The sequence below is a fragment of the Macrobrachium rosenbergii genome, chromosome 49 (assembly GCF_040412425.1).
Source record: "Macrobrachium rosenbergii isolate ZJJX-2024 chromosome 49, ASM4041242v1, whole genome shotgun sequence".
Lineage (NCBI taxonomy): Eukaryota > Metazoa > Arthropoda > Malacostraca > Decapoda > Palaemonidae > Macrobrachium > Macrobrachium rosenbergii.
In genome coordinates, this window is record NC_089789.1 from 40,293,606 (window position 1) to 40,306,105 (window position 12,500).

Sequence of the window (12,500 nt, forward strand, 5' to 3'; positions counted from 1 at the left end):
CTTACTGTTCTTTGAAATGTGTGTTTTTTCTTTTTATTATTCGTGATGAATGTACATCTCTTTTCGTCTTTAGCTGCAAGTATTGGTACTGGAGAAATATACCCTATGTTAAATATTCACACACTGACGGTGAATATAACGTATTAATTTACACTGCCGGTTGGAGGTGCTTGTATTTTTTCTCAGGTTTTTATATATGTGACCTGATTTGTCTGTACGTGTTATTTGTTGGAAATATATTTCCTAAGGTTATGTTATTGTGTAGTGTTGGAGATTTGATTCTAGTCTTTTCTCACTGGACACTAATCAGAGGTTTATTTGGGGTGCTTTGCGAGGTCTCAGTCAAGACCGACTTTATAAATGATTTTCAAATTTTCCTTCCTCTTTAACAAGTTTGTGTAAGATTCTCTTCGCTGTCAGTAATTCGGGTTTTGTGGAAATTTCCTTTTCGCGTCTTGTTCACGTCTCCTGAGTCTTATGCACCATTTTATTCTTTATTTTTGCCACGCTAGAGGTATATATATGGGTTTGTGTGTGTGAATAATGCAGTGTGACAGTGCACTTGGATGGTTTTCTCAGTAAGTCTCTCTCTCTCTCTCTCTCTCTCTCTCTCTCTCTCTCTCTCTCTCTCTCTCTCGTATTTCTTGTGATGTCTCAAGTCGCAGGTGTAATTCGGCACTGTATTGATGGAGTCGGTATGAGTTAAATACTTTTTATTTGAACACAGTAATGTAATGTATATATATATATATATATATATATATATATATATATATATGAAGCGTCGACGTGAACGATACAATTCTCGCTTGTCAGTTGTGGGGACCCAGGTTCGAATCCTGGGTGGAAGAACTAGGACTCATTGGATATGTAGTACGGTATAAAAAATCAGTCAGTATTATTAATATTATTATTATTATTATTGTTGTTATTATTATTATTATTATTATTATTTTCTCAGTTGCCTCGTTCCAAACAAAGTTATTTTCCCGATATAACCTCCTCATGAGAACACCAGGCGCAGATATTCACACGCTTATGCACGCAAATACGCAGTATGTTAATGCAATGTCAGCAGTCCATTAGTTTATTCAAGAGGAAAACTGTTCGAACAGATGTCCTACGCTAAAGAAATTAACAGCGAATGGTGAACCGCCTCTCTCCTCTCCTCTCCCCTCCCATCCCTTCTCTTCCTCCTCCCTCTCCTCCTTTCCCTCCTCCCCCCTCCCCCTCCTCCTCCTCCACATAAGCGTTAAAGGGAAACAGGTCAGCGGAGGCTGCAGTGACGTAAGTGGAGAGAAACGCTAAAAAAATCGCGCGTAAGATCGTAATTCCGAATTGTAATTTCCAAGTGGGTGAATTACGAGTCTGTATTTTCCGTTACGGTTGTGAATGCGTAGGTTGTAGCAGTTGTGGATACTTAGGTTGTAGTGAGGCCAAAAGTTGGTTGTTTACCATAATAAAGTAGTTGGCAATGTGGTGTTCGGATTATATACAGTTGCTGTGATGTTTTTGCGTTATGACATTTAGGCTGAAATGAGGTAGGGAATGGTCTGTTGAGATTATGTGCTAAAGGCTGTAAGATTTAGGTCGTGACGGAGTTGGCTGTAGAATTTTCACGCTCTTTACGTGTTTCTTAAAGGAGTTGGAAATCGCATGTTTGGATTGCATAACTGAGGTGCAGCGGGATTAGGCCTACTTACTTTTTGGTGACTGGGTAGAGACTGGGCTCTTCAGATTGGGAGATTACGTACGAAGGCCATCGATGATGGTGACGGATTGGCGCATTTATGCTCTTTGCATATGTTGCAAGAAGAGGTGGGGGGGGGATTAGGGGGCAGGGTTAATGGTGGGTTATTTAGGGAGATGACGATTTCGGGCTCCGTTTGCCCTAATATGATTTTTCCCTCCCAGTGGAATCCAGAGATTAATTCCAGCGATTGAACGGGAATGACGTGACGTTGATGTTATTGAAGTCGGAAGCCCGCGTTTGGGGGGAGGGGTGGAGGGGAAGGGGAGAGGAGGGGGAAGTCTGTGAAGGAGGCTCTTGTTCGAATTTTTATTTTTTTTATGTGATTTGATGGTTTCCTTATGTCGGGGGGCTTAATTGGCGTCTTGGCTGTTTGCATAACGTGTGTTGAGAATGTTTATTGGTTTTGGAAAGACCCCCGGAGACTGGCTTTGTCTGTATTTAGCTAATTTGATTGCTTAAGATTTACACACGAGCACACAAACACACTGACATACACACGCACACATATGCAGTATATGTATGTGTGTGTATGTATGTATGAGGGGTTGTGTATGTATGTATGAGTGTCTGTGTATGTATATATACAGTATATATATATATATTTATTTATGTATTTATTTATATTTATATGTCTGTATACACAGAGAGAGAGAGAGAGAGAGAGAGAGAGAGAGAGAGAACCAAAATCATAACCATAGCGAGTATATACCGCCTTCTATCTAATTTCGAAAGAGATTGGGGCCATTTGTTTCGAATTGTACAGCTCCTTGGCGCCGTTGCCGAAGGGAAGATGCCCTTGGAGGCGCCACCTTGTGAAATATGGGCAGAGTACGGACTTCATATTCACGCTTTTTGTTTTCTTCTTATTCTTCTTGCGGCGCCTTTGCGAGTCTTGGCTATTTCCTTTTTCCCCTTTTTCCTCTATTTCCCCTTTTCCCCTTTTTCCTCTTTTTCCTCTGTTGATATAATTTGTTGTGTATATTTTGTATATTCCGTAAACATGGTGTGCTCGTTATGCATATTATTAATAATAATAATAATAATAATAATAATAATAATAATAATAATAATAATAATAATAATAATAATAATAATAATAATGTGTTGTTGTTGTTGTGTATGTATTATATTCCGTAAACATGTATGCTCGTTTTTCGTAATAATAATAATAATAATAATAATAATAATAATAATAATAATAATAATATGTTGTTGTGTATGTATTATATTCCGTAAACATGTATGTTCGTTATTCGTAATAATAATAATAATAATAATAATAATAATAATAATAATAATAATAATAATCACTCTTCTTGTAAATCGTAATTTTTCATTCACTTTTGCTTGCGAAGTATTTTACGAATGTAGTTTGGGAATTAAGATTTTATTTGATTGTCAAATAGAATAATGTTGCAAATCTCTGTATGTACAGTTTCATGTGCCACAGCTCTCTGAAAAAAATGAGCATTGTATGTCTCTTTTTTTTTTTTTTATAAGACACCATGCTGTTGTCTTTTCCGTGTGACACTTTTTACGTAGATGTGGAGCCGATTTTAATTATTCGCTGCTTTTATAGGGAAAGAAAGGAGGTCGTTGAGAGAGAGAGAGAGAGAGAGAGAGAGAGAGAGAGAGAGAGAGAGAGAGAGAGAGAGAGAGAGAGATGGTAACTTATGTCTCTTTTTTTTCCCTTATGAAGTAACTTTCTTCTATTCCCCCCCCCATGGAGGCATTTACCCTGCCCTTACCCCTCATTATCTGGCAGGCTTGGGACCAACTTACGTCCGTAAAGTCTCACGACAGAGTTCATATAAATTAGCATTTGTACCACCACTGCATAACAATAAGGGAAGGCGTATCGCTATTGCATGGTGGGAACTGTAGAGCAACTAATTAGTGGAGTCTGCTGCTCTGTTGGTAGTTGTCCCACTGTTGCCATAGACACAGTGGTTGACTTGAGGCGATGGATGACGTGTAGCAGTCCTTTTTCTTACTGTTTCCGTTTGATCCTGAGTGAAAATAGGTGTTCCTGTACTTATCCTTACGTCCGTATTACCTGGAGGTTAATAATGCTGAAGTGGAATGTTTTATTTGATTGTTAAAATATCATCAACATTATTGTCGTTTTTATTACTTTTTCTACTGACTGCTCTCAGGAGCCTACGATGGCATAAGAGCAGCTGAGTCTAAAAAAGAGCAACAGTTATTTATATTATTGCTATTAACTTTTGATTTGGTAATTTGAAGGTACCACCGACTTACCTAAATATTCAATATCTATTGCCTTTTGTTATGAAAGGAAAACCCCGACCATTATTCGCCATCTCTGTTTCACCTGCCCCTTCAGGAGAGGATTTCTCAGACCCGAGAGCCTCCTGCAGTAGATAGAGGAAGTCCATTTTGTGATTTATTGTGTGTCCCCTCGGACGAGGGGAGCTGGAGAGGGTGAAAATGGGAAGCAAGGGGAGTAAGGTTACACCGAATGAATTGAATTGATTCCCTATTGTTTTCTCCGCTCTCTTCCTCCTCCTCCTCCTCCTCCTCCTCCTCCTCCTCCTCCTCCTCCTCCTCCTCTTTTTCGTCCCAGGGTTAATTTACCCGTTGTTCATCCTTCCATTTCTATGCTGGTTTTTCTTTTGTATTCTTTTTTTTTCTTTATTTTCTTTTTGTAGTCTTAGACCTCCGTCTCGTGTTTCCGATTTGGTGTCGTCTGTCATTTGTGTGCACGCGCTTGTTATAAAGCTGCAATATTTTGTATTTTGCACATTTTTTTATTTATCCATTTCAAAATTCTTGTTTCTTCTGATAGGGACTTTCGTCCCTTTGCTAAATATATTGGTATTCTTCCGGTAAAACATTTTAGTCTTGCCTACAAGCTCTCGTACATTAGAATTGTTTGATCGTTTTTCTGTTTGATTTTGTGAATTACCATTGTTCTCTAAAGCAAGGATGGTTTATGGTTCCTTTTTTGGGTAATTGTTCGGTGTCTACGTTACCAAAACAGTTCAGTATCCGTGAATATAATTTGTCAGTGAAATGTGTTTTTATTCCCTTGAGAAGCGGAAAGAAGCCAGGTTACAGTGAGTAACTACTGAAATTGTTATTGTTGTGAATGTTGTGTAATGGTTCTTCTTTGTAAGCACAATGTCAGGGGAATAGGCGCATACATTTATCGTAAATGTCTGTAGGTTGTACGTTTTGCTGTTGTTGTTGAACTTGGAAATATTTGTTGGTGATTCTTTTATATATATATATATATATATATATATATATATATATATATATATATATATATATATATATATTTATATATATATATATATATATATATATATATATATATATGTGTGTGTGTGTGTATATATATATGTATATACGTATACATATATACATATACATATATATTTACTTAAATATATATGCAGTCTTTACATTTTTTTTACATTAAGACATTAGATATTAGATTCTTTTGAAAATTGTTAGGTAATATAATGGCTGTTTTTCTGTTAGCTCGATAAATATTTGCAAATTGATGTTAATAATAATCCAAATCTCTCTCTCCCTCTCTTCTCTCTACGGGATGAAGCAGCCCCCCCAAAAAAAAAAAAAGTAGAGCAATAAAAAAAAAAGGACCTGCCAGCTTCTCTCGTTATTTTTTTTCCAACCGACCTCCATTTAGCGGTGGGAAGGAAACTAAATCGTAGTTAGTAAATACTGAGAGAAAAAAAACAAGCTGTCAAAACCAGATGGAAGGGATTGGCGCGGTCGGAAAGGTACTGTAATATAACCAAGAATAAAACGCGTATGAGAAAAGAGAGGCTTAGCATAACAGTGGACGATGGCTTCGTGGTAAAGTGTTTTTGCTCTCCACAGCTTGTTATTGAGTGTTTACACTAGACAGTGAATTATTTGCACCTTTTTTCTCATTTAAGGGAGTTCCTCTAGAGGGTATTTCTTTAGTTTTCTCCAGATATTTTTGGGGTGATGTTGCGAGCCATGCGATCTGGCCCACAGATGTACAAGGGGTTTGCGTCTCGTCTGCGACTGGCATTTCCTGCGGGAACCTATCAGGTACTTATTAGACCCAGTGTTGTTAACTTTCCCTGACTTCTCTCTCTCTCTCTCTCTCTCTCTCTCTCTCTCTCTCTCTCTCTCTCTCTCTCTCTCCTGCGACTGGCAATTCCTGTTGTTACCAATTCTTACTAGACCCAATTTTGTTTAACGTCCCTGACTCTCTCTCTCTCTCTCTCTCTCTCTCTCTCTCTCTCTCTCTCTCTCTCTGAACAGTCATTCCTATCCCAGGAGGAGCCAAGTTATCCTACCGAAGATTCTAATCCCTGTGTCGAGGTTGTTATCAGAACTTATTACCTCCAAGCTATTACGAGAGCTGAGAATTGCTGTTATTAATTCTGCACTGGGACGCCTTCCCGTCGATTGTCTCCCTCTCTGATTATTCAGAATGAATCCGCGTTGTTTATTATTACCAGTCTTTTTTCTGGTCTTGTTATTTCTTACCGTTTTTTACTTTTCTGTAAAAGAAAACTATTGAGATGGCTATTTGTTTGCCCGTCCGCATTTTTTTCTGTCCGCCCTCAGACGTTAAAAACTACTGAGGCTAGAGGGCTGCAAATTGGTGTGTTGATCATCCACCCTCCAGTGATCAAACATAACAAATTGCAGCCCTCTAGCCTCAGTAGTTTTTATTTGATTTAAGGTTAAAGTTAGCCATGATCGTGCGTCTGGCAACGCTATAGGTCATGCCATCATCCGGTCGTGGCTGAGAGTTTCATGGGCCGCGGGTGAGTTTCATACAGCATTATACGTATACGCTGTACAGAAAATTCGATTGCGCCGAAGAAACTTCGGCGCATTTTTTACTTTTTTTTACCTTTTGTTTGTCTTGTTATTTCTTATCGTTTTTTTTTTATTTGCCTTTTTACTTTTGATGTAAGATATGTTGTTTGCGTAATTTGTATGAACATCTATTATGATTGCGCGCCATTTTTTCCTTCCTTATTTGTTATGCGTATGTTTCAGTTTCTGTGGTTAAAGGTTTTTTTTTTTATAATACTAGTATATCTAATAATACTCGGAAATGTAATAGAAATTTAAGAACTTGCTTTTTATAATCAGCAACAATTGATCTCTTTATGTAAACATCTCTGGTGGAATTGGCGAGAAAAGGTGTTCAATTTAATTTCTCTCTCTCTCTCTCTCTCTCTCTCTCTCTCTCTCTCTCTCTCTCTCTCTCTCTCTCTCTCCGATGGAATTAGCGATGGAAGGTGTTCAATTTAATCCAATCTCCTTTCTCTCTCTCTCTCTCTCTCTCTCTCTCTCTCTCGATGGAATTGGCGAGGATAGGTGTTGAAGATAATCCCTCTCTCTCTCTCTCTCTCTCTCTCTCTCTCTCTCTCTCTCTCTCTCTCTCTCTCTCTCTCTCATACCAAACGCGTCTGAATTTACGACGCGCGAAAGATAGTGTCTCCGGGTTCATTTTAAAGCCAATACGTTTGTGTTAATGTTGCCGATAATGACGTCAGCGGTGCATTCATTCCGGGCTTCGGGACGTCCATTTTTAAAGATTTCCGGCTCCGTTTGATTTAAGGGCGCGCGTAATCGCCCCCATTCCTCATTCCTGTGTGCGTGTCTGTGTGTGTGTGTGAACTTAAGTGACCCGGGGTCATAGAATCTGGCGACTACCTGATTCATTGCGGAAGAGATAGGCGAGGGGGTGTTGGGGGGGGATCGCCATTTCTGGTGCCGTGTTTGTTTATCCGTTTACAGTTTATTATTCTCAGTATGATGTCAGCTACCTCCTTCCTCCCTCCCCCCTCCTACTCTTCCCACCCATCCCCCCCCCCAGGTTTTCAACTTGATGTATCGGTTTTAATTTTGTTGACTTGGTATGATTTTCATGACCCCCTACCTCCCACCCTACCCTAAACATTCTCCTCCTCCTCCTCCTCCTCCTCCCCTTCCCCCTCCTCCTCCTCCTCCTCCTCCTCCTCCTCCTCCTCCTGTGATTTCGTTTGCCACTGTGTTATTCTCAGTGTGATATCCGTAGCCAACCCCTCCCTTCCCCCTTTCTCCCCTATCAAAAAGCCCCCCTCCTCCTCCCCTACCTTTCCATCCCCTCAACAACGCATCTATTGATGAGGTATATGACTCCGATTTCAGCGCCGGGATCAAGTGGGTGTCCTTGTGATGCCGGGATTAATTAGGGGGTCGCTTTTGGTGTGGGATTCGGCCGGCGCTTTTTTTGTTTCCCGCTGAATGCGCCCGGTGTCCGATTGCCTTTGCATATGACACTCCGTCATGCACACTTATTAATCGCCATTTCTTCTTCTTCTTCTTCTTCTTCTTCTTCTTCTTCTTCTTCTTCTTCTTGTGATATCATCGGCTTTTGCAGCAGAGCAGCAGCAGTAAGAGCAACAACAGTAACAGAAGTCGCAACAGCAGCAGTTACAGCAACGATAACATCAGAAGCAACAGCAGTAACAGAAACCGCAACAGCAGCAGTGACAGCAACGATAACATCAGAAGCAACAGCAGTAACAGCAACAATAACATCAGAAGCAACAGCAGTAACAGCAGCAAAAGTAACAGCATCAGCAGCAGTAACAGGAACAGCAGCAAAAGTAACAGCAGAAGCAACAGCAATAACAACAGCAGCAACAGCATCAGCAGCAGTAACAGAAACGGCAGGAACAATAACAGCAGCAGCGGCATTAACAGGAACAGCAGCAAAAGTACCATCAGAAGAAACAGCAGTAACAACACCAGCAGCAACAACAGCAGCAGCAGTAACAGGAACATCAGGAGCAATAACAGCAGCAAAAACAACAGCAGAAACAACAGCGGTAACAACAACAGCATTAGCAGCAGTAACAGGAACATCAGGAGCAATAACATCAGCAAAAACAACACCAGAAACAACAGCGGTAACAACAACAGCATTAACAGCGGTAACAACAGCAGCACTAGCAGCAGCAACGGGAACATCAGGAGCAATCACAGCAGCAAAACCAACAGCGGTAACAACAACAGCATTAGCAACATTAACAGCAACAGCAGGAGCAACAACAGCAGCAGCAAAAGCAGCAGTAACAGCAACAGCAACAGCAGGAGCTGCTTGCTGAGCCGGAGGCTAATTTGTCACGTGAGAATTGGTGTTGACTCGATTGTAATGAAGTTGATTATTGCTTCCAGGATCTGCGGAGACTTGGGATCCGCGCCTTAATGAATGTTACGCGATTTGCTGTTTTAAGTTCCGCTCGGGAAGGACGGCGCCGGTGTTCCCCTTCGCTGGAAGGAGTTGTTGGCTCGTTGGTTGTTGTGCTGGAAGTGGTGTTGGAATGCTTATTTAGTTTTTTAAGTGCATGTTTTATTATTATTATTATTATTATTATTATTATTATTATTATTATTATTATTATTATTATTATTATTTTCTCGTTGGTTTTTGAGTTGGGGATGACACTGAAATTCTTGGTGCTTTCAAGTAAGTGACGTAGTTATTATTATTATTATTATTATTATTATTATTATTATTATTATTATTATTTTCTCGTTGGTTTTGAGTTGGAAATGACACTGAAATATTTGGTGCTTTCAAGTAAGTGACGTAGTTATTATTATTATTATTATTATTATTATTATTATTATTATTATTATTATTATTATTATTATTATTTTGTCATTCTTACATACCATTTTAAATCATGGAACTTTCTATCAAATGAATGGGTCTATCTTGTTTGTTGTATGTTACTGGAATATCATACGGGAATACACAGCCTTGTGAATTAAATGTACACCTTCGAGATTTTAGTTACCTTAGGCCGTTAACCGGAAACTCTACGGAATCATGACGCCATGTTTAACTTCCCCCTGATTGTATAGGAATGAAAAGTAACTGAATTCAGAACTCCTGCCTTTTATTTCACGTTATCCTTATAATGAACATCGGCCAGTGTTGAGCAGATATTAGAATTGAAGAAAAGAGAGTGGTGAGGAGAAATGGAAAAACCTTAGATAAAATCAATTCAATTTATTCCGCCATTCTTTTTAACAGAAATTATTATTATTATTATTATTATTATTATTATTATTATTATTATTATTATTATTATTATTAGTAGTAGTAGTAGTAGTAGTATTAGTAGTAATAGTAGTAGTAGAACCCTTGAATGTTGCGGAAAATTATTTATATTTGTCTCTCATTCTTTCTGATCCATGACGCTAGAAAAAGGAAGTGTATAAAGTCAGTTTTTCGGGAATGTGTCCATCGAACATACTGCTACAGGATAATTTATTTATTTTATCTATTTAGCCTTGGCTTTCGAATCCCGGTATGACCGCTAAGCTTCGTAATGAGTTTCCGTAACGTCTGGTATTTCACGGTAGAAAACCGTATCGCTAACTTTCCACTTTCTCTCTCTCTCTCTCTCTCTCTCTCTCTCTCTCTCTCTCTCTCTCTCTCTCTCTCTCTCTCTCTGACCACCACGGTTGTCTAAACCCAAACTTCACGGTCATTCATCTCATAGCGAATCCGATAGAAGCACAGAAGTTAGAAGTCGCCCAAGATACGTGAGCGAACTCCGAAGATCAACTACGACGAGAGACCCAGGAATCAAGGTCATTAAGCAGTGCCCTCTTGACCTATGCTTCACCTTTGGCACTCACCTCACTCGGATAAACGCACGGCTGCAATTACCTGCAACACTCGGCTCGCCCAATTTAAACTCTGATTAACCGTCTCCCTCGCTTCTGTTTGCAATATCCATTGTACCCAAAAAAAAAAAAAATTGTTCGTGTACCTTATCCAATTATCTCTCGGTTCGAGTACCGTTCTTCATTCGTATCGGATTAGTTAATTCCTCAAACGCCGTTCTTGTCTTTTGATTGGCAAATCGCTTGCGCGCGCGCGCGAGAGAGAGAGAGAGAGAGAGAGAGAGAGAGAGAGAGAGAGAGAGAGAAATTTGCAGGTCGGCTGATTGGCGATCATAGAAATTAAGCAACTGAATATACCTAAGGATACTTGAAACTCAGTCACTTCTCCAAGAGAGAGAGAGAGAGAGAGAGAGAGAGAGAGAGAGAGAGAGAGAGAGAGAGAATCTCTTGGGACTCTTCAGCTGGCGAGCGAGAGAAAAAGAGATGTCTCGAGCTGGAGAATCGTAGAGACTGAAGAGATTTCTCAAACCTAGTGAGAGGGAGGGAGGACAAGATGAGTGTCGGCGCTTCTGTTTCTTAATCCTGTTTTGATAAACGTAAACCGTGCTTGCTGCATTGGCTGAAATGCTTGTATTTGATAACGGGATTTCTCTTTGTATTGGAGAGGCTTAGGGAAGATGCGTTTGTCCGGAGATGGATACTCGCTCTCTCTCTCTCTCTCTCTCTCTCTCTCTCTCTCTCTCTCTCTCTCTCTCTCTCTCTCTCTCTCTATTCACATATATGCACGTATGTATATGTATGCCCTATGTACGTGTGTATGTATATGTATATATATTTATATATATATATATATATATGTATGTATGTATGTATGTATGTATGTATGTATGTATGTATGAACTGACTGTCACTATGCGCGCTTTTTCCCCCGTACATTTTACTGTACATCTCATCTTGGAGCTTTGTTTTCCAAAGCTTCGTTTCGGATGAAGCCCGCTCAGCAAGTTAATTGCCTTTGTGTCTTATTCCACTCGAATACGATCGCATTTTAAATAACAAGACAATGATGCAAGTAATTGGTCAAGGGACGTTTTTACATAGGCTAATTCACTTTGTTTCTTGGTAAGCTCTCAGAAATCGAAGCACTGACAAGTGTAACTTAATTAGATTCCGTTTAATGTTTCATATATGTGATGCCATTTTGTACTGTACGGTAATTACCTAAAATGGTTCGATGTTTGTGATATTTACCTTATTTTTACCTCTTCCAGATTGCTGTAAATAATAACCGTTATACTTTGCAGTTTGCAATAATGTAAAAAAAGATACGCAAATGCCTTTAACTTTGTCATATGGTAGAAAATAATACTAGGGGTCTTGCACTGTGTAATGTTGTAGAAACTAAACTGAAAGTCTTGTATTTTGTTTGACTGTTATGGAGGAGAATACGAACGTTATGTGTGGCGTGAAGTTCTAAAACTGATACAAGGTGGTGAACATTGTAATATTGTAGAAAATAATGCAAAGGTCTCTCATTTTGTAACGTTATTGTAAATAATTCAAGGTTCTTGCAGTGTGTGTTATTGTAGCATATATTACAAAGTGTTTGCACGATGAAATGAGTAAAATAATGCAAGGGTGTTAAAGTCTTATGACTAATGTATCTGAAGGGAAATTAATCTGTCTGTTCCAAGGAAACACCAGAAACAAATGCACCTTTAATGCTGACGTAGCAGTCTTAAGCCAACAGCGACAACAAGAAAATTGGTTTTTATGTTTTTGCAGTTGGCATATCTTTGTATTTATTTCTGTGTGTGTGTGTGAGAGAGAGAGAGAGAGAGAGAGAGAGAGAGAGAGAGAGAGAGAGAGAGAGAGAAAGAGAGAGAGAGAGAGTGGGGGTCCCTTATATTTATTTCAGATGGAGTGTTTGAGTAAAAGTGAGTTAAAATGTCAGTATTATGGTGCAAACAAGTACTAACTGAAAGGCAGAGAGAGAGAGAGAGAGAGAGAGACAGAGAGAGAATCATATCTCAGCTGGAGTCTTTATGTAAAGTGAGTAAAAATGTCAGTATTA

The 12,500-nt window shown here is 39.2% G+C and overlaps 2 protein-coding genes across 3 annotated transcripts in view; one reads left to right on the forward strand and one right to left on the reverse strand.

Moving 5' to 3' along the window:
* Positions 1 to 12,500, forward strand: part of alpha-Man-IIb (alpha-Mannosidase class II b) — a 1,038,654-nt gene that overhangs the window by 428,970 nt on the left and 597,184 nt on the right. The gene's annotated exons all lie outside the window — the stretch shown is intronic.
* LOC136832367 (antifreeze protein Maxi-like) overlaps positions 8,067 to 12,500 on the reverse strand; it is a 54,190-nt gene continuing 49,756 nt past the window's right edge. The window contains exons 2-3 of the mRNA XM_067093277.1: positions 9,004 to 9,091; positions 8,067 to 8,900 (exon numbers count right to left, since the gene is read on the reverse strand). Of these exons, the coding sequence (XP_066949378.1) occupies positions 8,067 to 8,900; positions 9,004 to 9,091 (922 nt within the window). The remainder of the gene's footprint in view (positions 8,901 to 9,003; positions 9,092 to 12,500) is intronic.